Source organism: Telmatherina bonti (assembly GCF_933228915.1).
Source record: "Telmatherina bonti genome assembly, chromosome: 22".
Lineage (NCBI taxonomy): Eukaryota > Metazoa > Chordata > Actinopteri > Atheriniformes > Telmatherinidae > Telmatherina > Telmatherina bonti.
In genome coordinates, this window is record NC_136631.1 from 32,760,381 (window position 1) to 32,788,058 (window position 27,678).

The 27,678-nt window shown below is 39.2% G+C and overlaps 1 protein-coding gene across 1 annotated transcript; it reads left to right on the plus strand.

The window, feature by feature from the left end:
• Positions 1-1,180: 1,180 nt before the first annotated feature.
• On the plus strand, positions 1,181-26,956 carry dnaaf9 (dynein axonemal assembly factor 9). Its single transcript, XM_079261955.1, has 37 exons — positions 1,181-1,315; positions 2,560-2,639; positions 2,828-2,950; positions 3,025-3,149; positions 3,465-3,561; positions 3,730-3,836; positions 3,924-4,001; positions 4,344-4,445; positions 5,001-5,056; positions 5,142-5,277; positions 8,476-8,557; positions 8,748-8,784; positions 8,866-8,950; positions 9,025-9,101; positions 9,179-9,223; positions 9,394-9,439; positions 9,527-9,638; positions 9,837-9,907; positions 9,994-10,041; positions 10,146-10,236; positions 10,358-10,461; positions 11,359-11,502; positions 13,696-13,781; positions 13,892-13,993; positions 14,513-14,630; positions 14,784-14,872; positions 14,959-15,078; positions 15,312-15,437; positions 17,038-17,075; positions 17,979-18,114; positions 18,389-18,475; positions 19,103-19,209; positions 19,656-19,730; positions 20,438-20,625; positions 20,719-20,784; positions 21,293-21,386; positions 22,529-26,956. The coding sequence occupies exons 1-37, from the start codon at positions 1,260-1,262 to the stop codon at positions 22,633-22,635; spliced, it is 3,441 nt and encodes a 1,146-aa protein (XP_079118081.1). The 5' UTR covers positions 1,181-1,259; the 3' UTR covers positions 22,636-26,956.
• Positions 26,957-27,678: the final 722 nt, after the last annotated feature.

Below are 27,678 nucleotides of genomic sequence, written 5' to 3' on the forward strand. Positions count from 1 at the left end.
AATATTATATATTAAAGACAAAAAAAAAGTGTCTGTACATGTCAGTAAAAGTAAAATATTTCATGTGAAAAAAAATGTGCCATTAATTTTTTTTTAAATATTTCATGTATCAGAGGGTTAAAGTGAACTTTAAAAAATGGATCAAGGCAATTTGCAAGTACATTTTCATGTTCTTGCCTTACATTTGTCGGCAGGGTTTTTTGACCAAAAACTTCTTTTGATCCTAAAAGGCCTGGAATTTTTTTCAATAAATTATAACATTATGTCAACCCTGGGTCTTAAGGATTTCCGTTAGGTATACTAGTTAAATAACTACCGAAGTACAAAAAGTCACAATTACTCACAATAAAGCGCTGGAAGTTTTTCTGCAGCAGATCATTTTTAGGTCAAATATCTCTCTTGATATTCTGTTTAGCACATGACTTCCTCTGTACCTGCTCCTGTAATTAAAAAAAAAATGCAGTTTTACCTGCTGCTTTACCTAAGGCAATGAGGCTGCAACACATCCTGCAATTGTTTGTGTTATCACTGAATCAGTCAAACTGTGGACGTTTGTCTTAAGCATGACTAGATAAAATGTGGAATGTTGACTGTGGCAAAAGGTAGACCAGTTTACACAGTTAGTAAGTGTTTTTCTTTTCTTTGCATAGAGCTAAAGCATTTTTTCCTTGGTCAACCTCATGTGTTCACCTTGTTTTTAATTTCACCCTGGAATTAGTTAAGTTTTTATTCTCATTTTATTTAATCACTTATCTACACAGAAACCACCAAATATACAGAAAGGGAATATGCATATAATACTGCTTTTTATAGCCAGTGAAAGAGCTCTTAAGACTGCTATCAGCTGTGTCTGCTTGTATTACTAAGGGGTTGCACCATCATTTGCAGCTGCGCGATGCAGTCAGCAGCTGTCCATAACAAGACGACACTACTTCGTAAAATGGGGTAAATACTCTGACGATGTATGATTGTTTTGGCTCTACAAACTAAATATTTTTGGATGTACAAAATATTATCTTTATATAGTACAAGAAAGGGTTTGGGTTTCGCAACAAACCAATGTTTTATAGAAAGAACAACCACCAAATGTCGGTGAGCTGGTCCAGACACCCCTATTACAGGAATGGTTCGCTCCGTTGCTATGCTATTTTCTGTAGACATTCTCCAGGGTGATGGAGAAGAAAATGTAGTAACTTGGCCTAAATATCTTTTTCAGCTGAACGTTGTTTGTTTTTCTATTTTCCGTAACAACCACAGCCATGGCCGGTTTAAGAAGAGTCAACGGTAAATTCTCTGGAATAAACCCAGCAGTCAGGTACTGTTTATATCGAGCTTTGTTTAAGGAAAACGCTTCAGTGAAACTGTCGAGCTAGCCCGGCTAACGTTAGCATCAAGCACTGTCAGACGTTAGGATGTCCGTTAAAGTGTCCGTTTACCGTCTCCGTTATTCCCAAAGCCGTTGGAATAACGGTTGATGCGTTGCCAAGGTAACGATATGTGAAGTCCGCTGGTGAAAACACTACATGTTGTTACTCTGCCAAGAAATAGCAGCCATTCCTATATATTCCCTGTATCTAAAATTAAATTATGCATAACATGAATTCAATATTCATTTATTGCACGAGGCTGAAGTTAGCTTCCGATTCGCAATATCTGTAAATGGCAATTCCACTGAATTTTTCGGAAACTAGACCACATTAGACCAGGTCTTGACCAAAAAAAAAAAAAACTACAACACTTACACTCTTCAAACCTGGACTGAAATATTCCACATACTATCTAGATTCAAGAAAATAAGCTGTCTGATTTGTGAAACCTTTATTCTATTTGTGAAATTGCAAATTAGGCTCATTTTATGAAATTTTTTACATCGGGATCACATTAGACCAGGTCCTGACAAAAAGCTACAACACTTAGACTCTTCAAATCTGGACTGAAATATTGTAAATACTATGCAGATTCATTAAACAAAATGTCTTATTTGTATCTGTTTAATGAATCTACATATTATTTAGAATATTTCAGTCCCGATTTGAAGAGTGTAAGTGTTGTAGCTTTTTGTCAGGACCTGGTCTCATGTGGTCCAGATGCCAAAAATGTCATAAAATTAGCCTAATTTACATTTTCACAAATAGAATAAAAGTTTCACAAATCAGCCGCTATATTTTCTTGAATCTGCATGGTATGTGGAATGTTTTAGTTTTGTTAAAATTATTTTTTATTCTTTTTCTTATTTTTATTCTTGTTGTTTTTATTGTTGTGATTATTGTGAATAAACTCATTCATAAAATAAAATGAAGTAGATGTCTACCATCGAAAATCCTCTTTGAAGCATTTGTGCAACTTTGCTATAGATGAAATAGCAAATAAGTATCATATCATATAAGCTGAGTTAATATAGTGGATAAAGAAATACTCAAATGAACTAAATCCTACATGGAAAATCTAACTTTTAACCTTCGAGACTTTGTGCTGAAATCATTTAATTTTAATTTTAAGGAAAACTGACATTTAAGCAATGAACTGGTGGTTTTTAACTGTGCTTGTGTTTTTTTCCAGTTGCTCCCGCCTGCGACAAGTTCAGGCTCTGGTTTGTGAGGGAGGCGCTGCAACTCCTGATGGCATCCTGTGCCCTCTTGGTATTTTACATTCAAACTTTTTTTTTAAAACCTTTACTTAGTTATCTGATCTGTTTTACCCAATTCTCAGTTATTTATACATTAAAACTTTATTATTTTGCCAGATATATATTACATTGGACTATTTACAGAATGTTGCCTTTCCAAAATCAGTAACTAAAACCACTGAATGTTTTATGGTATTTCAGGAATTGACAGCAGATACAATGAGGGATGCAATGAGCTGGCAAAGTACTTATTTTATGGACTTTATGGAAGAAGTCAAGTAAACCTGGAGCATCTTGAGGAATTTCCTGAAGAAATGTTGGACGGTGAGGGTTATAGTTTTAGGGCATAATTTCATGCCTGTTAAAGTTTTCTTACACATTGCTTGTCTCCTTGACAGATGTGATGCTCCTTATAAAGGCAGAGTGTGTGCATCTTTACTGCAACCCACTGAACTTTAGTTACCTTTTGCCCTATGTGTCACACTGGAGGAATCTACATCTCTACTGCATGACACCGGCTGAGGTAAAAACCCTATTTTTCCCCTACATACATATTTTTTCATTTTATTGTAGTTCCTGCACACTTGCAGAAGGCATGCAGGCCACATCAAGTACGCTTAGGCATGTTGGCATGACCACCTGGGTGGAATTTTATTCTCTGCAGACTGACTGTAACACGTGTTGTCTCACATTCCTTTAAAAACTCCCAGGTTAACTTAGGAATTCCCAAATGTTTGTGTTGTTGTGAAAAATTCTAATAATAAGACTTTACAGAATGTTTTGTAATTGTAGTTCTTGTCCTTAAGAGTAATTCCTTCGTTCTCACATTCTCAAAAAGTACAAAGATGAAGAAGCAGCAGAAGAATTCAAAATCTCCAGTTTTGTTACAATGGTACAAGACTGCCATCGTATCGGAGTACCTTTCAGTGCCCAAGGTACACTTTTTTTTTCTCCAGTTTATTCACTACGTAGGGAGAAGATAAAATAAATGATAGCCAACATCATTACATGTAATCACTATAAGATGTAATAAGATTAGATTTATGTACTTGGCAGCATGCTGCTGTGTAATTTCACATACAACACAACCCTTTTCATTTTAGGACACATCCAGAAGTTTGATATGTTTATGGCGGAAAAGTGGCCCCTTATACAGGCATTTGCCCTGGAAGGCATTGGTGGAGGAAGCTTTTTTACCATGAAATACAAGGTACATTAATATCACAAAGCATTCATAACAAAAACTGATGATGTGGTTTTGTAATTATGTCATTTCATTTCTTTTCTCTTTTTGCAGTTAGTGGACATGAGTGAGAAGCTGTGGCAGGTTTACAACAGACTTGACCCAGTGTCTCTGGATAATCTACTGACAGAGGTAAAACTGAGTTTCATTGTTGCATCTGTTAATGCAACTTTGACAGGATCCGGTGTCTTTTATCCACAGTGCCTTCTTATAACTGTGATTTCTTCTTTTTTAATCCACACAAATTATGAAGGGGAATATTTTAATCTGTTGTCCTTGTCCATTTACAATAAAGAATCTAAAATTTCTTTTTCATGGAGCCTAAATATGATCATTAAATTTCAATGATCGGCTGATTTAACATTACAGACATTTTTTCTTTATTATATTCTGGTTGATCAAAAAGTCATGTTAGATATTAGGAGATGTGTTTTACCGACATGCATTGTGACCTACGTATCGCTTATGTTTCAGGATCTGGTGATCTTTGAAAAGCAGTGGAGTAGTTTCTTTTCCAGCATGGATCTCGAGAGTCATCTGTCCATCCTGGAGCTATCTGAAGCGCAGGCAGGGGAGGTATGTTTCCAGCTATTTATTACAAAACAACAAAAACTGCATCAGAACAATCTGCTGCCTTCAAGTCATCCTGTAATCTTTATATTTACGCTTTTTTATTGGGAAATAAATTCATTTTTTTAGTACTTTCCATGAAGAAAGCATAAATAACGTGGAATGCTATGATTGGATTTTTTTTTTTTTTTTTGCTTAAGTTTTTGAGTCAGCATACATTTGCAAAGTTGATTTAAAACCAACAATTAAACTGCAAACTTGTAACTTAGTTTAAGTTTTGCTTCTCCTATTCAAGGTGAAGTATGATAAACCTGCTTCGTCCACCTTTTCTTGACATTTAATGGTCCCTTGCCACTTAGGGCAAAATGAATATAAATGTCCTCACAGAAATTTAAGCAGCCAGAGCAAATGTTAGGTAGATGAGAGAAGACTGAACCATAGTCTGTTTTTTACTGGTTGCAGTAAACAATAGTTAATATTTTTAGACTTTTTTCTGTAGAGTGTACTGAAGTGCTGTATATATACAGCACTTGTGTGAACACAATTCTCATCAATTTACAGGCTTTCAATACATACTACTGTCATGGGCTGATTTCAAGGAACTTCACGGATAAATGGTATGATTTAGTTTGTAAAAATAACTAAATGACTATCGGATCATCAGTAGATACAAAATACCATCACTTATTCTCTTTATTGCAGCAAAAGCCGGCAGCCCTTTATGCTGTTTGGGAAACATTCCTCTTTAGAAGATCTGGAGAACTATTCATTCAACTTTCCCTCAGAGAGTCATCAGGTCCGCAACACCGGGCCTCAAGGTTCTGCAGCCAAACACATGGTGAGAACAGCACAAAGGAGAATGACTGGATGTCTGTACTGTGTGATGGTAGAAAGAGCAAAGCAGTAAAGTAACTGTATGACACCCGCCAAAGTATTCAGCAAAGTGAAAAGCTCCAACTCCAGCATTTCCAACAGCACTGGCAGTTTTATTTACACGTCACATGACTGAAGTAAAAGAAAGAATAACAAATGGAAGCAGCACCATCTGGTGCAGTGTTGTGGCGCAATCAATGTAGATTTACTATGCTCAGTAGTATCTGTCTGCAGACAGAAGAGCTGCAGATTCAGATTTTTTGTATTTTTGTAATACTTCCATCTACTGGATGATTGTGTAACCTGCATCTCTGGAGCAGCAGGTCCTCCAGACCAGTTGTTCTCAAACTGGAGGTCAGGACTAGATATGGAGTGATATCTTTTTTTTCATGGCCGATACTGATTATTAGGAGGCCGATAAACTATGTTTGGAGACGATATTCATTTTCAATAAAGATGAAAATATTGGAGTCAACATTTTGAATTCATCAATCTCCATCATTTAACTTTGTTTTGATACCTTTAAGCGTATGTTTATCTAACAAACAGCTCAGCTCATCATGCTTTACTTATTACAGCATTTGTCAAGCCTGTAGCTGATTTTATTATGTAAATATTATATTTTATCAACATATAGCAGGGACCCTGTCATTCAAAAATAGCAGTTTTCACTGCTGACTGGCTTTATGTGCCGTGCTTGTAGCCAATCAGATGATGCGGTGGGCTTCAGAACAATGCTGGAGAGGTAGTTACTGCAGACAGAGAGGTACCGCTGCATCACAGCCAAAATAACCCAGTTTTAAATTGATCTCTTATCGGCCGTCGGATTAAACCAAAAGCCAAGGCCAGCTATTGGTCTAGCCGATATTTGGCCTATACCAAGTCAGGATGCAGAACCATTTCACAAGATAATTGTAAAAATAAATATAGTCTACATTTATTAAATAAAGATTTTTTTTTTTTACCAAATCTGTCAAAATCAAACCATTAATGCACAGATAAACCTGAAATTGGCACCATAACTTATAACACAAATAACAAAGTTTGTCCAAATACCATATTAGAAATGGCATTTTAACATCATCTCTGTGAGATAAGCTGATTTTGGTCATGTATAGGAATATAGTCCTTTATTAGTCCCACACTGAGGAAATTAATATATTGTCGCAGCAGTAAAACGACCAAACCTTTAGAGAATGACACGCATAATAAGATTATGCTGTGATATTAGATGAACATACACTGTAATCACATAAATGCTGGACAGATGTTGACTTTAATATTAACAATAATAGTAGTGGTGATAGCAGTTAATAATGTTGGTAATAATAAGGAAAAAAAGAAGATTGTACATTTTTATTTTTTACTAATTCCTTTGATATGTTACCCTGGAGTATACGCAGACCTGCTTGTGTCAACGGTTTGAATACAAACATGTCAGTGGGGGGAAAAATAAATGAAAAAAAACACATTGTGTAGCACTACACTGCAACACTGGCGTCCAACTGGACTCATAGCAGTCCCACTAGCACCTCCCTGTGATGTCCTCTACTGTTTGATTTTATGCTTGTGTTGTTCCGTCTCTCATTTGGAAGTCACTTTGGATAAAAGGGTCTGCTTAATGACAATAGAATAGATTAGAACAGAATGGAACAAACATCTCTATTTGCAGCAAGAACTACTGCAAACAGAGCAGATTGTGCAGTCTGACAGCCTTGAGGAATGAATGACCTGTGATGTCTCTCCTTCAGACACTGTAGAGTCTGTCACTGAAGGAGCGACTCATTGATATCACTGTGGCGTGCTTCAGCTGCACGGTGGCGCAGTGGTTAGCACTGTTGCTTCAGCTGTTGGGAGGCTCGAACAGTGGTCTTTCTGTGTAGAGTTCGCATGTTCTCCCCGTGTATGCCTGGGTTTTCTCCGGGTTCTCTGGCTTCCTCCCACTGTCCAAAGACATGCATGTTAGGCTAATTGGTTACTCTAAATTGCCCCCCTAGGAGTGAGTGTGAGCATGAGTGGTTGTTTGTCTCTGTGTGGCCCTGCGATGGACTGGCGACCTGTCCAGGGTGTCCCCTGGTTCTCGCCCAGTGATTGCTGGGTTAGACTCCAGCTTCCCTGCGACCCTTCATCGGACTAAGCGGTTCGGAAAATGAATGAATGAAGGCCATTATTCTCCTCCCACTCACTACCTTCACCGCATCTAAGGAGCACCCGAGCACATAACAGGCTTTCCTCACCAGTTTCTTCCGTCTTTTCTGTCTGCAGCTGAGACAGAAAGACTCCATAGGACAGAGGGCAACAGGTCCTACATCTGTCTGGTAGGACAGGTTTGTTCTAGCTGCATCTGTCTAGATGGAACAGGTTTGTTCTATTGGTTCAGATGCAGCTGCATCTGTTCAGAGGCCTGTACGACGATGCTGGATTGTCTCTTATCCAGAATTAACCCTGTGTTTTCTGAATAACAAAGCTGGTTCACTTCATATCAGGGTCAGTTACCATGGTAACTTACCTGAACAGCGAATCTGATCCACAGTAGGTTATGATCTGGACAAGGGCACGTTCACACTATGGCTGTTTGCGCCACCTTAAACTTATCATGGTCTGTTTCCAGGGATACTATGATTCATTTGGCGCAGTATGAACACCAGCCGCACTCTAATGACTAAATCTAAACTAGCTACTAGCTTAACGTATATTATTATCTAACATTCCCTTCAGACTGCAGTGGCAAATGGTGACAAGTCGTTTTAAACTGATCACAATAAAACCTTTTTTTTTCATCATCAATTTCAAGTCGACAAAATAATTTGATAGCATTAAACAATGAAATTAATTTTCAGCACTGTCAGACTTTCATCCATATTGGTCTGTAATGAAGTAGAGGGAGAAGTCAGGTAAAGACAAGAGGTCTGGAAATGTGTGTCCAAAACTGCAGGTCTGAATCTGTAGGTCTCCAGGTCAGCAGACTCATGCTTCTCACTACGCTGGACAGATTACTGGTATATCCCATCAGTAGTTCTGTGTCATGAAACCTGACTGTTCATCCTGGGTCTCCAGATAAATGTAATTTTTTTTAAGGCTGATGATACTTTTTCATCTGTTGTAAAATGAACACATGCTGTTGTTGATAATTTTTTTTTTTTTTTAAATTCTTCTTTTGTAGATTCTGCAGTGTGTGTCTCCGAAAGGACCTTTAGCCTGTTCTCGAACATATTTCTTTGGGACTACACACGACCCATACCTGGGTGAGATTTACAGAATGACATAACTTTTATTTTAGCCTTGTATAGCATTTCCTGGACAGCTTTGCTGCAGGGCATTATTTATTAGTCTATAGGTTGAAACATCTCTGACAAGGTGTAAAAGTGTGAAATGTTGCTTTGTGTTAAGTTGCCATTTAATACGATGTCAATGAGAACCTCATTTCTCCAACAGGAAGTCAAAATACAGCACAAAACAAAACAGAAGTCTTGTAAGTGATTTATTATATATGTTTTAATATGTAATAATCCCTGTGGAGCTCCTGGAGAAACATTTTGTATGTTTCTTTTAGGATCTTATCACAGATTTATTCAGCTGCTGTTCAAGGAGTTCTTTCAGGGATCAAATGCTTCTCCCAAACTTCCAGCGCCCCAAAGGTATGAAGAAAAATATTGACTTGATTCTATGTGCTGCAAATTAAACTGTTTCTCATCAATAAATATTTTTGTAGGCTAAAGATGTAGCTGAAAACTGCTTTCTTATGGTGTTGGACTCGGTTCATTTAGGGCACTACCGAAGCTCTCTCAGGTAGTAGTCAGTTAAACAGTTTTACATGATATAAAACTTTTATCAATTCTTTGTTCTAATTGTTTTTCTGTTTGCAGGTCCAAATGTGAATTCAGCATTCAAGCCGTGAATAAACGAGGAATGTGGGTGTTAAATGTCTTGTATTTGCTCATTTGTATATATTTTTTTTATTTCACATATCTACTCGAGATTGCTGTGGTGTTATTTAAAAAGATTTGTTTGAAAAGGGCACTTTGATAAGAAATACTTGGAAATACTTTGGATCTAAGAAACTTGTTTTTTGATTCTCCAGGATGATTCCTCTGACTGATGTAGACAGCCGCTGTGTAGTAAAAACGGTAATGAAGAGAGGAATCGTTTGGTCTGGTCATATAATCACAATGAAAATGCTTCTGTGCTTTTGTACTAATTCAATTTTCTTTAAGGCTTCCCTGGTTGTCCATGACATCCCAGACCTGCAGCATAACGAGGGGAACCTTGGCTCTGTGGTCTTCTCTGAATCCTTTCTGGAGTCCAGCATTAACATTCAGCAGAGAGGTACAGTATTGATTAGATCAGATTAAGTCTTTATCAGAATAAATTACCGATTTGTATAACAAGCTGTAAGATATCATAGATCACAGTTAACAGAAAAGGTGGTTCTGAACAGGAGACAAGTCTGAAATGTTTTATACCCAATCAGTACTGTTTGTCTTATTTCATCTTCAGTGTTTCTCATTGATGATCTTTCTGTAGATGGCACTGTGTCCTTAGACAGCTGCTACACCATCCTGACTGCAACTGTGCCTCGTTATGGCTGCTGGCTGGTAAGTGTGCTCAAAATACGTCCCTGCGTGTCCCATGGAGCTGACACTGAATTGTGTTTGACTGGAAACTGTCTTTTTGTCTTCAGATGGAATCTGATGTCAAGCAATCTGAGCAAGCCCAGCATCTCGCTAAGGTGCGTCAGAAGCCTCGTACTCTTAAGACTCTTCATTTTTGGTGGCTTATGTCCAGTATTTAGGTGTTTGCGCCATTACAACCCACAATATGTTTCTTCAACAGAAAGAGGACGACAGTTTTCTGGGAACTGTCCTCACTGTAGCAGATGCTGCGTATGTGCTCTCCAGCAGTCAGCTCTCCTCACCTGAGGAAGGTATTCTTGCTGTGTTGCAAAGCAGGAAATCATTCTGCAATCTGGTCTTTTGTATTGTCCAACTTTGGAAAAAATTACACAATTCTCATAATATTTTTATCTCCTAAAACTGTTACTGTAGGGAAAATAATCTTCTTCTCTGAGGGAATCCTATTCATCCATACTCAGTATGGATGCATCACTCTGTCCAAGGATCACATCAGCAACATCAGCTTCTATGATCCCGTAAGCAATTTCAGATTGATATTTGTCTGATGTCACTTTTCATATTATTCATACTATGTCACATTTACATGTAATTATTCATAAATCTCATATATTATCCAGGTACTGTCAAATAATCATAGCTTCTTAGTAAAAGAATAGCTCCTTCCTATTGCAGCCATTCTTCTATGGTACCTTTACTGTTTTGTTTTCGTATTATAAATTATGTTTGTAATGTATGATTCTAAATCTATATGTATTTTCAAATTCTATTAAGAAAAATTAATTATTGAGGCCAAGAATGAACCATAGCTATACAAAGTACATCCTTGTCATTAAATCATGTCAGAAATTTTACTTAAAGTTTGAGTTGTGTGAGTCCACACAGAAGTTAAATGAAAGGAAAACTGTAACTTTTGGCCGACACACATCAAGTACTATATACTGACCACAGAAATCATCCATTATTACACATACTGGGCTCATGTTTGGGCCAAAGTTAAATAGTGTCCTTTTAACGTCTTAATGTTGCTGATTTATTATTTAGTTTTTTATTTGTGTGTTTTATGGGTCAAGTTAATGTTGATTCCCACCCTGTGGCACTACTACACCACCTGCTTTTGTAAACAGCTGGGTTACCTTCATTTCTTTTTACTAGTGATAAAATGTAGGAATGTTATAAACAGGCTCTATGTTGTCAGAAAACAACAAATGTTGATATTCTTCAGTGAATTTCATGAGTTGTCTCTGTGTGGTATAATGCAGCCTGCATTGTAACACTTCCTCTTGGTGCTAATGGTGACGTTTTACATAGGTCACATGATCTGCCACGTGTGTGTTTTTACCTTTCAGAATGCAGATTCATTAAAAACACCTGGCACCTGTTTGTGTTTAATTTGTATATGTTTGTTATACCAGGACTCCAGTGGCGTGGCTTCTCTTTTTGTGGAGTATGAGATCGGCTTGCTCCCACACCTTCCATTCCCTCTGCACAGTTCGGATCAGTGTCTGGTCTTTGCTCTTCAGCCCAGATCTAAAAGCCACAGAGCCTTCTATTCCAAGGTGAGACCCTGAAACCTGTTCATGGTGAGGGTACATGTTCAAATGTACCTTATAAACTCACAAAAGATATGTGGTAACTTTGTCCGACTAACATAAGAGGAAAAACACTGAAAAATTCATATTTCTTTCGTAGTAATGAAATAGTTTTACAGTCTGACCTGACCTCATAAAATGCTATAACTAATGATTGATTACTGTGAAATCTGCCTAAAATGTAACAAACTTTATGCTTGTTAGGTGTGGAAGCCTTTGCAGATACTGCACTTACTGGTTAAACTTTCTCTAATGATTTCCTGGAATCATCAACCTCCTTTGAAGTTTTTTACTGGAACCCAGTGTTGATCAGCAAAGCATCTGTAACATTTTACTTTTTAACAAGCTCCTGGATTTCACTTCACTTTATTTATTTATCCATTATCTGAACTGCTTAATCCGACCAAGGGTCACGGGGGAGCTGCAGCCGATCCCAGCCGCCTGCGGATGAGAGGCGGGGTACACCCTGGACAGGTCACCAGTCCATCGCAGGGCACATGTGTCTTTTTTTTTTCTGCACAAGGATGTCAAAGCAACACAATTTTACCAAAAATAAAGTAAAAGCTGATCGGTACACCTCACAGTCTGGTCAGGCGTATGTGAAGGCCCCGTTCTGTCAAAAATAACCACGTTAACTAATAGTATGTTGGAAATTTTGAAAAACACATTTTATAGTAAGGAAAATAATTAAAAAAAAAAAATAATAATAATAAAGAACTGTCTCTTTCAAACCAAAGGGTTTAAAAAGACCAGTATCCGAGTATTTGCCTCTCTGCTTCTCTGCTCGCTTTCACCTGACTAGAACACTGCACAGCTTTGAGTTTATGAACTTTTAAAAGCATATTACTGATCAACAAAGTATGGACACAGAGATATGTCGACCTTACATTTGCACCGGCGTGCAAATATCTTTTTCTTTTTTTTTTTTACTGAAATCGGATTATAAAGAACAGGATGATGTCGACCAAAGACAATGGCAAATATTTATCTCATTTGTCCTGGTTGTGTTGCACAGATTTATTTTCATTTATCTGATTTCTTCTGATCTTTTTTATTTGAGAAGTTACTATAAAGGTATTTGATTCATTTGTATGTTTGAATTTAAGATCATTCACATAAGATGAAGAACAACATGGATGAAGTTACAGGCTGAAATACTTTTCAACTATTCAGTTTTATGTATTCCTTCCTTTATTTGGTGCATATTTAATTGTTTTCCTGGCATTAAAAGGAAGATTCATGACGTAAAAATCACCATTAGCTACTGGATAGATGATTGTTTTGCACATCAGTTTCCGTTTCTGCCCAAAATCTTGCTGCAATATACCTAAAAGAAACGGTTGCTGCAAGGACTGAAGACAAAACAAGCAACAATCTAAAACAGAATTCCTCACGTTCATTTTTAAAAGTCATTTATTTTTAATTAATTGTCAGAAATTATGATTGAACAGTTAAGTAAAATAACTATAAGCAAGTTGGTACCAGCTATTAGTTAGCATCATCTAGTTCATTTTACTGTAGTGCATTTGTCACTTAAGGGTGGGAAATCAAATCCAAAAAAATCAAATATCTGGATTTTTTGCTTCACAATTTTAAAATCCTTTTATTTGCAAATAAGTAAAAATAATCCATTATAAAATTTTGGTCTTTTTTATTGTTTTTATTGGTCTTTTTACTTGTCTTCTCGAGCTTTATAGCAGCAGAATGATGGTCTGGCTACTGTGTTGTTTTTTCATATTTGAAATCAAGAAAAATGACGAGCAAAAAAAGTTTTGTACATTGTTATTGTTTTTAGTCTACAAAAATCAGCAATATCGAAGAATCTTAATTTATTCAAATCAGCACCCAAAAAATTGAATCGAATCGGGACAAAAGCATAAAGTCCCAGCCCTCCTGACACTCAGCAGGGATTGAAGAAAACAGAAAACAGATTTCCATGTAGCGACACTCCTGCATGGGAACTAAAGGAGCCATAACTTGTTATGACATAAAGAAATTACCCAAATATGGAGTCTGCCCAATTTTGGAATACAGTATAATAGTATGTTTACTCATTACTTTGAACAAAAATGTTTTGTCGCCCGCATCGTCGAGTAATCCTCCATGAAGACACCCCCCCCCTCTCTCTACTTGTTTCAGCTTTCTCTCTTCCTATTGTAGGTGCTGCCAGTGTGGAGAAGCTCTGAATCTGGACTCAGTCTACAGTTTTTGGACCAAGAACACCTGTCCTCGAACCAGAGAACCATGTACAGAAATGTCTTTGTGTTTGTGTTGTATGATTAAAGTGAGCAAGATTATATCTGTTCATTTTATCTTAAAATAAAACATTTTTTTTGTTTGTTTTTTTTCTTTTCAGGCACACTAGTTTGCAGAAGCTACACCGTAGTCAGGAGCCACCAGTAGCCAAACGCAAAGGGAGTCTGAAGAATTCCTACTCCAAGCTGCCAGAGCAGGAAATGTTAGTACTCACAGATCATCAGGTGGTTGAGAAAAGTGCCTCAGAAATGGACAGAGAAAGTAGTAAAGCATGATGTTGTTGTTAAATAAGGCGTCTCTGCTTTTTAAATAGAACTTCAGTCTGTTTCTTGACTGTTTCCCTCAGTGCTGATCATCCCAACTCTGAAGGCTGTTTATGTTTACAGAAAATTGACAAGGATCCTTTTTTTTTTTTTTTTTTAAGCAGGTCAAAGTTAGCGTCTTAATAGTGTCTATAGTTCAGATCTGCCACAATCAGTTCCATCTTACACTTTAAACATCTATACCTAATGTCGTGCGTGGAGAGCCTGATCACTCTCCACGGTACACTTCTGTTTTACACATCTGTATCACACCATAATGCGCTGTGCTTATGACTTATTGAGCCCTTGTGGCTCACTCATATAAATGTGTCTGCAAATGTCTAGAGGGATCTTTCCAAAACAGTTACTCACAAGGGTATGCTGAATGCCATTTTTTTCCCATTATCCAACTTTATCAGGGTTCTACAACACTTTGCCCTGAGTAGCATCAGTCAGGAGCCCATCCTGTACGATCACCTGGATGTACTTTTCCCCTCAGCTGAGCTCAGGAACACACCTCCTCGTCACAGAGACAAGGTGGGCAAGTTGATGTAACCTGAAGTACATCATCTCTTTTTGAAAATTGTTAACATTGTAAATCCCTCTTCAGGTTGCTTTTCCCTTTTGATATTCTAACTGTATTATAACTAAGATTATATATTAAATATGTAACATTTAATCTGGTAAAAGGTCGTCGTCACCATTGTCACCGGACTGCCAGGAAGTCATAAAGAGAGACTCTGCAACTTCCTAGTTCAACTCAATAAGGAATCTGGAAGGTAAGAGATGTCCTCATAAATAAAAAACCACAATAGATGGAACAGAAACAATGATAAAGAAAATATCCAAACTATTACACACATAGGTGGGTGGTGTATGAGTCTGACAGCTTCTCAGCTTCACACCTCCAGCAGTATTTGTCCAGCTTTCTGGAGACGCAGAGATGTGGACGAGGCAAACCCCGCTTGCTGCTGCTCTCACCTGGGTAAGAAAATATAAAGATTGATCCAACAGGGCAGAAATAACTTAAATGGATGTTGTATCGTTTCATAAATGCAGCTGTGCAAAAGTAATAATCTGATATTGATCATTCAGTGAGTTTGATATTAATGTCATGCTAATGGAATCACAGAATCTGCCACTTTTGCAGTATTTGTAATTTTTCAACCTTGACAAAGGGCAAATGTTATCATGTCCTTACTTTGTCCTTACTTTCAGATACACGGATGTTATGGATGTGGTCCAGGCGGTGCTTTTCCATCCTGACCCCGTCGTTCAGGCATGTTTCACCATCGGTGCTGTTACAGCCTGCGTGAACCCTCTCACTTCCTGTATGGAGCATCGGTAAGACCTCAGCTCTGCTGTTCCTGCAGAGTATTTCATCTAGCCACCTTTTAACCGTCACAGGGGTATAATTCTTCAATTATTCATGTGTAATACTCAATACTTCTCCACTTAGGCCAAGATACTGTGATCAACCTGTCTGCTTTGGATAAATGTTCAAAAATGCAAATATTTTAACAAAAATAAATGTTTATAGGAAATTTACCAACTTAACAGCATCATAATGAAATGACACATATATCTATCGGCTCATTTATAAAGTTAGAGGTAAAGCTGAAACAAACAGGTGTTCAGTGTTTTAGCTCAGTTATGTTTTCAAGTGACATATGGACGGACTATAAGATTACTGTCTGCTGATAAAATAGTGAAGCACTGAAGGCTTCCAGGACAAGGTTACATGACACTTTAAGATATTAAAACTCAAGGCTGGGTCCTTTTTTTTCCAGAGAGGATCAGCTCTGCATTTAATCTCCAAGCTGGGCACTCTGCTTTTGTTTCTGGCTTTATATGAAGCTTACACAGCTTCTCACCATCATAGATGGTCTGAGCTGCTCCACACAATATGACATAGCACTCTGGTTAACAGGCTGCTTTCCACTGTACAGCCAAGCTGCGCTGCTCTCTGATGCTTAGTCGAGCAGGAAAATATTTCATTTCATTTTGCACTGAAATATATAAATGTCAAATGTTAAAAGAAATATATTTGGAAAACTCATTTAAGATAATGTGTTAAGTTTTTGGTTTTGTTGTGGAAAATATGCAATAAGAGGTTTGTTTGCTCTGAATTTTCCACTTCTTCAATGAGTCTTGTCTCAGCCTGTTATAAGTTGTGCAGACGGCTGTGAACCAGTACTATGGTGCTAATTGGGTGAGGTTAGCCCAGCTTAGGTCTGACCTGCCCATCACCCCGTCAGCATAGGCCTTTAATCCATCCCGACCCACACACAGCCATCACACCCTCTTGAGTGAAGCTCATCAGTCAGTCATGATCTATTCTTTGTGATGGATGTAGACGGTTCATTACATCAGGACAGGGAAGATAAATGCCTTTCAAATGACTGATCCCTGCCAGCAGACTCCCTCAGAGCTGCCAGGGAAAGTCTGTGGTGGTTGGAAGGAAACACGGCTCAGAGCGGTTATCCAGAAGGTAGTGTGTGTGTATAATCTTTATCGATCTGAATGCTCAGGAGGAATTCTTTTAATAAATTATTATAATGACAGAAACCTTTTAGACTGGTGAGTTTCCACGCATTGCCCTGATGTCATTTAATGAAAAATGCCTCATGCTGGACACTGTGGCTGCCAGCTCAGGACTATAACATGCTATTAGCTTGGTTATTGCGACCCAACCTCACCATACATGCATCAGTCATAAATAGAGTTAAAGTTGACTTTATGGAGCAAGGACTGGATTACATCACAGAACCGTTCACTGAAGAAACTACCACAAAGATCTTTTAGTGGAACCTGAACTCAGCCATGATCCAGCAGTGACCATCTCAGTCACACTGCATGTGCACGCCACTCGTTTTATCCATTATTCACTTTACTTTTAAGTACATTGGAAATTTAATGGCAATGTGTCTCTTTTGTCTCTTAGGTTTGCTTTTCCAAAGCTGTTAGAGCAATGCAGCCAAGGTAAGTCCTTCTTCTCCCATCTTCTTCCTCATTAACAACAGACTTTTTATTAATTGTTGATGGAAAAGCATGAAGAAATTCAGTGATAAAGATTTTTATTATTACCATCTATACCTAATGAATGATAAACTCTTGAGTGATTTTAGAAGTGAGTGAATGGTTTATTAATATACTGCTTAGATCATAGAATAAACTAGGTGAAGAACAGACAGATGATTTTTGTCCATCTTAAAGTTTTTTTTGTTTGTTTTGCTTGTTAAATGTCTCACTGTGACATTCAGCCTCCAACCAGCCATTCATCTCTGGGCGGTTTTCCAGCCAAAGCAGTTCTCGATCACAACATATAGTTTTACATGATGCAGAAAACATGAATAAAATGGCAAATTTAAGTACAAGTTAAATCATTTGTAAAACATTAAATTAACTCATAGTGGGCATGAGCTATTTTGGCTCAAATATTATTATGTAATTAAAACGGGATGAATCGAGTTTAATTACAAAGCCTGTAATTATTTAGAGATTTGATTCCCTCCCTAATGTGTAAAAATACACATACATATATATATATATATATATATATATATATATATACACATATATATATATATATATATATATACACATATATATATATATATATACACATATATATATACACACATATATATATATATATATATATATATATATATATATATATAAAATGACTTTTTATGTCATTTTTTCATTTGAAGAATCAAAATGTCAGCTCAGCTTGAAGTCAGATCATGGCAACAATAATACCAGTAAATCAAACGCAGTGTAAACCGCGCAGTGGCAGGACAGACATGGCTTTGTATTTTGGGGAAAGTGATCCATTTTCTCCCCGAATTCACATTCTCTTTGTGCTGCGTCGGGTGTCAGGTGTTGTGAGTACAGTGGTGTTCACTGGGCTGACAGCAGAGCAGAAGCACCCTCTCATGCAGCATGTTCAGCAGCTGGTACGCTCTGCCAACCCCACAGCTGCCTTCATACTGGCAGAAAGAGGAGCTGTCACCAGGTAGGTGCCCACAGAATCATGATCAATGCTGCCGTCATTTGACTGTTTTCATCTTTACCTAAAATACTCTACACTCCACATTCTTTAGCTTTTTAAGTCTAAATATAAATCTGTTGGGTCGGTGTGCTTGTGTAGCACAGCAGTATGTCATGAATATCTCCCAGTTCTCTGAACTGGATTATAGACCTTAGAGGAATTTTGATCATACCCTTCATCTGTGTTTTAACACTGTAGAACAACAGATCACTAACAGGATTGTTTTCCTTTGTATCAGAAATGAAGATGTGAGTCTGATACTGTCTGAGAGCAGCTTCAGTGAACCACAGATGCTAAGAGCACGTTATGTCCTCTATCCTGGATGGTAAGACACTCATGGGTCCCCCCTCTTTCCACACTCAACATTTTGGCTGCTCAGTGACAGATTTATTTCTGTGTCTTGCCTCCCTCTGTTTTAATTGCCACTCATCTGGAGTGGTGGGGGTATCATTTACTGATTGCTGTAAAAGCCCTCGGGCATCTCGTGTTCTATCACCAGTTGCCTGCTGGCTGCACGGTAACAAGCTCTTGGCTGTGCAGTTGCCATGTACACATAGGAGGTCTCTTTTCCTTTGGATCTGCTCCAGTCAGTCTTCATGCCTCAATGGTCAGCCTAATATGAACCTCTGCTAAATCCTCCCAAACGATCCTCCACAAGCTATCTGACTGGGACCTGAGCCTGCTTTAATGTGCTCATCTGCAGGCATGACTCTGTGTGCACCTTGTGGATGTGCATGTGAATGTGTTTGAAATGCATGTGACCCGAGCAAGTTTAAAGATTTACAGATTTGCTGTTCACTCCCGTTGTTTTACCCACAAAACATCAACACTGACCTCTTTAATGTTAGCAGCTCATTATCAGCTTTTCATCCAGTGGTAAGAGGTGGCTCTGACATGTGACTTACTCTGCATTTAACCTTCTCGCCACCCGTGTAATGTGCACATGTTCCAGGTGCAACGGGCGCTTCTCCTCTGGTTCTGGCTCTCTGGTTCTCGCCCAGCAGCGTGTGGATTTCAGCCGGCCTCTAGAGAGACCTCTGTTTGTCTCCCGCTGTAAAGGTGAGATGGAAAGAAAGCACTAAACCCCCCATCGCCACCACCCTCTTTTTATTATGTTACACAAGTTCCAGATATGAGCCGGTCATTACATAAGTCAGTTAACAGCTGAGGATGCATATTTCTACCAATTTACCTTCAAGAAAATTCTCAATTTAGTTGTAAAATATCATAATTTATTGTTTCTTTTCCAGCTGGTGTTGTTATTATTATTATTTATTTGTTGATTTATTTTTGCACATTGTTCTTAGGATCTTTGATTTTTGCACATCTGCTTCGTTCTCTCACTCTGTGCCTTAAAATGATATAACCTTTACAAGGAATATTTTTATATCTTAGTTTATATCACATTTATCTTCATTTGTAGAAGTTGTATATTCATTTGTTTATTTTGTTTGTTCATTTGTTCTGTCTGTCTAATGGTACTATATGTCTTTATTGTTGTGCAGCAATCAAGTCATCCTTGAGGTCAAGTCCTTTCACGGGAAATATCTACAATATTTGGGGGAAAGTCAGATTTTCTGGTGAGAATGAAATGTTTTCATTGAATGTTTGTGTCATAAAATAAATTGCCACATGTTTCTGACCAGCATTACTTAACAAATGTGACTTTTTTCCTTGGTTAATATTTGATCTTCCCACTTTTGGGAATTATTAAGAGAAAAGGTTGAACTCAAAGCAGGCATGAAGCTCCTGACGGTAGGAATGTTGCTCGGTTGTTCTGCTGTTTAGAACTTAGCTCATAGTTCACCAGTTTGGTTTCCTCCACATAGTTTCACTCTTCTTTTTGTGTGAAGACCCGTGTAGAGTCGCTGCATGAGGAGAGAGTGCTGCTGCCTGAGGAGTTGTTCAGCAAGTGTGCAGGTTTCTGTGCAAAGTGGGGACGATGAGTGTGACAGCTGTATGATGCTCTGTACAATACTCCCTTCCCTAATATATTCTGTGTCACTGTGTCACTTACATGCTGTAAGTTTTGCATTTTGGTTCTTCTTTCCAGCTGTTGTACATTTTACTACACATGTTCATTAACTAGGATCTATGTGGCATCTTGATCTTGTCTCGTGTTACATGTGAGTTTTGTGAGCCATTTTGGGATCAAACAAACTCTTCAAATGTTGAAGCATTGATATTCCACCGACAGCATGCCGGTACAGTGCAGAGCTGCCGGAGCAGAAGGTGTGAACTTAATGTGAGGCTTGATTCTGAACTCGCTCATGTTTGAAACCTCCAGACTCAGATCAAGCAATGGAGGTGCGCTACAACACGGTAAGCAGGAGTCTGAGTGTCATCCCAGACCGGAGCACTGATCATGTGACCGCAGTCCCTGTAGAGACCAAAACTTCCTGTTTCCTGGTGTTTGATGGAGTCGGCCTCACTGAGGATGGACTGAAGGACTGGTTAAGGCTGTGTGCCAAGCAGGTAGGCTGTGTGATCACTGCGTAGGTCTTTCATCGTGCTGTTTTGGGCCAAAAAAAGGAAATAAAAGCTGATGTTTCTCTTTGATCTTTGTAGAGGCAGCCGAAGAAAACAAAGAAGACTAAAAATACCTTGTCGCCACAAGAAATCAAGAGCATACATGTGAGCATATATTGACTAGCTAACAAGCTCAGAGCTGCAGGGAGTTATGCTCCACTGCACAAGACATCATTATAATTGCATAAAGTAATTAATCGTGATTATTTATGATATAATAACGAATGATTAAAGATACCAACCAAGCGATATGCAGAAAGAAGCACCTGACAGTTCTGTGGCTCAGATTTTATGTTATAAACTGAAGGCACAAGTTCAGAGCTCATGCTGCTTTTCTTGTATTTTTGCTTGTTTATTGCATAAAAGTGTATCATAATATGATTGTATTGTAATGTTTTATTTGATGTTTGCAGCTCAGTTAAATGGGCATATAACTGGATTGTAGCTTATCTGCAGAGGTTTCCTCTCTTTAAAAAGAAAAAAGTTGACAGAAGAAGTTGTAAAACTGCTGTAAGAAACGACAAAATATTATTTAATGTTCTGAAAAATATAAACGTTCATTTGTAAATCCTCTGCCAGGTTGGTTTTCTTGTTAAAACATGTTTGTCTTTAGATGAACCGACATTTGGACCCACTGCCATCAGGCTTCTTCTACAATGGTTACCAATATGTGGACATCTTTGGAGAAAAAAGAAACTTCCATCCCAGTATCCTTTTCAAACTGGTCAACCCCAGTTCAACAAAATAAAGTCCGTCAGGCTCGGTAAAAGCTCTGGAGTAGGACTAAAAGATGGAGCAGTGACTGTCATACTACTGAGTTTGTATTGAGTTGTTATGTGTGTTCAGTGCAGTAAAAATGTCAGTGAGGTATAGAAGGTAAATATTGGGATCAATTGTCCCGGTTGGTGTGGAGATGAGGACCCAATGCAGGAGACGGGAAGCCAGGATGCAGGAAGTAGACGTGATTTTAATCCATGAACAAAGTGAGGGCAGAACTAACTAAATGAACCAGCGACTGACAACGCAAACCAAGGAGTATAAATACACAGAAGAAGAAACTAGACACAGGAAACAAATCAGAAAATCAAACCAGGTGAACAAATGAACAGGAACCGAGACATGAGAGAACTAAACAAGGAAAACAGGAAACCAGAACTAAGGAGAAACACGAAATATCACATCATGACAGTAATAAGCTTACTTAGAAGAAGGACAAGTCCATTAAGTCGTGTGAGACCAGCCGTGGCTCTGGACCTATCAGCGCACAGCACCAGACAGTAGACAGACATCAGTAATGGAATTCCATCATAACAGTGTCCATAGACATTCAAGTTGGCCAATCAGTAGAGACAACACATCTATCTATCCATCCATCTATCTATCAACACGTCTCTACCAGGTTGTCTCTACAAGCAGGGGGGGTGGGGCCTCCAGTTTGCGTGCCGGGGGCTCGGAGGGAAGGGTCTAGACAAGCATCCTGCTGTGAGAGAACATCAGCTCGCTCAGCTTGTTGCTGAATGTGTGCATTTCTGACCGAAAAACATCCTCTGCTGCCGTTTATCCATTCACTACATGCTGGATTTAAATTTATATGTATTTCTATTTGTGAGAAGAAAATGAAGGGGGGGGATTAAAAATGATTATAAAAATTAGTCTAACCAACCAGAAATTTCACAATCCCCTGCAGTTCCTCTGTGGACCCCCTGTTAAAGACCTTTGACATTTGCCTGAAGTCAAGTCCATGTAGAAGAGATAGAAAATAATAATAATCATAACTCTGTAAGAAGATGAGCCCCTGTCTGCATTATCTGTATTATATATGTCTGTTGTCCTTACATCCTTGTCACAGACATGGACGACTTCATTAAAGAATACATCGCTGAGGCCAACAAAGAGATTGAGTGTTTCAACCGTCAGCTGGAGGCCCAGGAGCAGCCTGATTTGTTTGATCCGTAAAGGAATCTGTGTGTACTTTCACTCCATCTGTCTTATAGAAACCATCAGGAAACCACAGCGGGGGGGACAAGGGGTTATTCACTGAGTTAATGTGTGTTAAATCACACTACATGCATCTTCAGAAGGTGCTGCTGCTGCAGCTCCCCACCATTTATCTGTTCCACATTTGATGGCAAGAAAAGGATCAGTGGGTGACTTTCTGAACAGCATTATCACTGATCAGAACCCAGTCATGTCATTCTTCAGCTCTTCGTCCACATTACTGTCTGTACTGGTTAGCATTTGTGAGCTGGATGTATGAGTATTAAATGAAAGCAGCAAATTAGTGAAGCCACTTGTGTCGATTCAGAGACGTCACCAGAGGAGGTGTGGAGCAGGGAAGTGAGGATTGTAAAGCAGCACAACTCAGGAGTCCGTTTTTAAAGGAATTCACCACTAAGTTAGTGATTCTTTAATAATCAAAGGGGATTTCCAAACATACACACTCGCAGCTTGTGTGTCACAGTTGGTGAATTAATGCATCTATTTCTGGTCTGGCATGGTGCTGGCCGGCTCCCTGGTGGGGTTTCTCAAGAATCGCTCCTCCTCTGTTGTCATCCAATCCATGCTCCACCTGTCGGGTTGTGCTCGGCCATAAAGCCGTAATCAGCCTGTTGGCTGCAGGCTAGTGAGGAATTACACACTCCTTTAAGCCTTCCCAGGGATTTATTTCAAGACTCCTGAAATGACTCGTAAGAGTCAAGCAGCAGAGAAACAGGTCAGGGTTTTCCACTCAAAAGTAAACTAAAGTGCTGCTAGTTAACCCGATGCAGATGTGAGGAGTCCACGTTGGCCCCGCTGCAGCTTTTCTGGTGGATGTGAAGGAACATTTCTGTCATTGAGTCTTTAGTGCCACTGCATTTGGGCAGGAAATGGGCAAAATGAAAATGTGGGAAAACTCTGGTACTTCTGAGTGTTGCTTGTTTTGATAAACATGAGTAGAGCCGTTAGCAGAAACACTGATCTGTGTTTGTTGTCAACACGTCATGCTCGGTTTCCTCTTTTTTAATGAGTAATTTTTAATGTTTGCTCTCTGACTGCGTGTCAGTCTGATGTTTTATGCATGTCTTCCTCTTCTCAGGGTTCCTACACAGGTCTGAAATTCTGTGACTTAAAAACGATGTAATTGGAAAATGTGCACTGCTGTTTGTGCAGCTTTTATTTCTACGGTGAAAGACACAAATTATAGATTTACATTTATAATCTCAGAAACATTGCAAGATAAATGCAAAGAAAGAGGAATTTAGAAGTTGAAAATGTGTAGGGACGCTGCAGCTGTATGTGGAGGTTAGATGCTTTTGTTCACAGTGGGGTTAGCAGTGTTACAAACCACGTTGTTTGGGTTTGTTTCAGTAAGCAGGCTCTTTTAAATCCACCTGCACCAACCAGTACACCCTGTCACTGTAATACGCTGCTGTTACAGTGATAGGATGTATTGATCTCTGTATTCTGCTCCATGCAAAGTATTCTGAGATGAAGTAAACATCTGTCAATACTAATAACTACAAAGAGAATGAAGCTCAATGGATTTGATTACTTGTTTACATCTGACAGCTTTTAAATGTATAAAACGGCCGTCAACCACCAAGAAAATGGCAACTATGAATCATTTCATAACTTAGAAGCTGAACAGAAGTGACTGGTTACAATCCTGGCTAATTATTATCAGTAAAGTCCTCCTGACACTGCTGGCCCCACCTCTCCTCTCAGTAGAGCCACACCACTGTTTTCCACTTGTGCTGCTGTCTTTCAGACAAGTCATACCGAGTATAAAACTGCACATAACATTGTAGTATGCCTTGAATATTTACAACTCTATATTCCAGCTAGCCAGCAAAAAGAGGTGTTCACATGAAGAGGAGCTCACCTCAACTTTTCTCTAACTTTCTATTCTATTTGATAAAAGTGCAATTGTTTTGTGTGTTTTTAGATATTCTACTCACAAAGCTCTTTAAGGACAAAGCTGCAGATACAAATGAGCTGCTGACTGCTCGGCCTCTCACAGCTGGTATTTTGTGCTCTCTGAAATTGCTCACAGATCACATAAGTCGAGGGCTTGGTGCAGTTAAATGGCTCTTGAAGAGAAAAGGTAAAATAAAAACATTATGGCTGCTTACGGCTGACCAACACGGCAAAATTCCAACAGATTACAGAGCTCTTTAGAACTGGAGCTGGATAATGTAAAATTTAATCCTCTGGTGTTAAACAAGATAACTCTTTCTTAATCTGGATCCTCTTTTTAGCATTTGAGCCATGCACTCTCTAAGCCGTCTGTTTGCAGCAACAGTTGTCATGGCTCTGAAGTTATGTAATACTGCAGAGAGATACCTCCACTGACAGCAGATGTACGGGAGGCTGGCGCTACCAGGTCTCTGCACCCTGCTGCAAGTCAGAGAGCGAAGAATCTGATACCGTATCAGCCGAGAGATTAGAAGCTATAGTCCTTAAAGAGATGAGGGTTGTGTCACATGTTTGTTATATTTAAATTTACCACTAAAAAATATATATAAACTCACTTATACACGTGTACTAGAGCCGGTCTGTTTACTCTTGCATGTCATACGAATACGATGCTACATATATTCTGACAGAAATGCCTTTCACCAAACTGGTACAGCAGAGAAAATACTGACTTTTATTTTACATATCTTCGAAGAATTTGAATTACCTCAAAATGATATTTTTGTAAAACTGAATTCCGTCTTTGCGATGCAAACAAAAAGGTTTCTTTTCGCACAAGCTTCCAAAAAAGCAAAAGCAGACGCAAATGTTCTGCATAAAGAAATCCAAGCAAATTGAGAATCTGATGAGTCTGGAGAAGTCAGGTTTCTCTGATCCAGCAGTGCCTTGGCGACAGCAAAGAAAAGCTGCGTTCAGAGCTCCATCCCTCTCCCCGTGACAGGAGAGGAGGTGTTGTCAGGCGACCGTCCTTCAACAGTGTTGGTGAAAGGAATCCATGGAGTCTTTCTTTACAGCAACGTGTTTCCACAGAGCCAGAGGGCGAGGTAGGCGAGGTCATACGCAGGGAGGCTGCTGGCAGGCTCGACATGATTCAGGTGTTCAAACTAAGCAACAAAATAAAGATTTTGAGGCAGGGGGAATGGGGGCTGGGTATAAAAGCAACGCCGGAGCCACTCTGATGCCTGAAATACATTATTATTTATGGGTACGATTCTTAGTGGCTCTTGTTTGTTTATTATCTGAACAGAAGAAATTCAGCTCGTTTCTGAAATGAAAAATGTAATTTTCAGTACAAGAGCTGTTTTTATGCAATTTCTGATGTTGCTACGGTAACCCAGCAGCATTCCCGCCCTCAACAAAAAGGATTGAGTGTACAACTAAAGTTGGATGATCCCTACTTATTGTCTATGGGAGTCCAACAGAGCCGTCCACAAGCCTGTGAGTGTGACCGCTGCACCGCTCTCTGGCAGAGCGAGGACTCCGCCGTTTTCATCCTGTGTGTCGAGGCTTTAGTCGAAGCTGAAGTTATGGGACAAAAACAAAGTTTGGTGTGAATTGGTTCTTTGTGAAGGAGAACATTGTTGCCTTCTCTGCAGCAGTTTGATAAAGCAGTGTGGAGGTTTTTGTTCTTCTCTCCTCAACGAAGTGGATGTTTTATGGTATTTTTGTGCTTATCGGTGGAAAGCTGCTTGACAATTGTTTTAATGACCAAATATTTTCCAGCCTCAGGTTGATGCTAACTGTTGGGGCTGCTCCGTCTGATGGCTACAAGGGAAACAGGTTTTTCTCCCCTTCAGTCCTCACAGACAGCCAGAGGAGTTTGCTGTCATGTAATTATTATGAACATAGCAGAGATTACCTGTTTGCCCTCCGAAGCTGAAGCCTCTCAGAAGCCAGCGGGGGTGAAGCTGGGGTTAATGTCATTCTGACTGGCTGCAGCCATCAAGACTAAAGAGAAACATGCTGGAAGTCACTTCATGGATCATTTAGATTCCCTGGCAGATGTTTGATGTCATGTTGGCAGGTTTAGAAACAAAGCGAGGGGCTAATTTCTGCCCCCGTCTCGAGGCGAAAGTTAAACTTGTGCTCTTTGTTGTGATGAGAAACTAAAAGTGCCAAAGTGACTTCCACATTCTGTCTCGAGGCTGATCACAGAAAGTGAGCAAAAGCAACGTGTGTTTGCACAAAACTACTGGAACTTGTGTTTTTTTCCCTGTGAACCGATGCTTTTCTAAACTAATTGTTGTATTTATTGCACCACATAATAAATAAATAAACTATTGATCTGTCAGCATCGTCGTTCTTCTTTGTCTCCTCGCAGCTTGCAGTGAATGATCTGAACTTAGAGGCCGCTGGACTGTTTGCTCTGCTCTCACATGTCTGCAGGAACACGTTCAGCGTTGTCGCGGATTCATCACCCGCTGGGAGAACACCATTCCTGCCTGCTAGGAGAGCTTGCATGTTTTTCTGTGCGTGTGCTGCTGAAGCTGAAACATGTGAGGAATCTGGCCCCACGTCTCCCATCGCTTCCTAAACGCTCGATGTTTCTGTGTCCTTGCATTGTTGCCAGGCAGATACAGTCCTCCACATGGCAGACCTCTGACATCAGAGCTTCCTCACCCCTCTCCCCTGCCACCGCTGCGACTCCCCCACCAAGCTACGGCACCACTACCCACCCAGTCCACACTTTACTCACTTAAAACACTCTTCTCATATCTCCCCCAGCAGTGACCGCCCTTTCTCCTGCTGACCCTGTATTGTGTTTTTCCTGAGGCTATTTGTGGACCATTATGACAGCCACATGTAAACACTCGTCACATCCATTAGTGGCTGCTGAGCAGGCCCAGGTCACTGCAACAATGGACCAGTGTGTGATATGTTCGCTTTTATTTAACCAAGCTGGGGGAGTCTTCCTTTTCTTTTTTACTCCTTTTCACTCAGATGAAAAAAGTTTACAAGTTACATGTTTTGGTGAAGTGGAGAGGAAAGTTAGAACCAGCCTTGACCTTCCCTGAAGCCGCCACCTGGGATTGGCTATTTCTG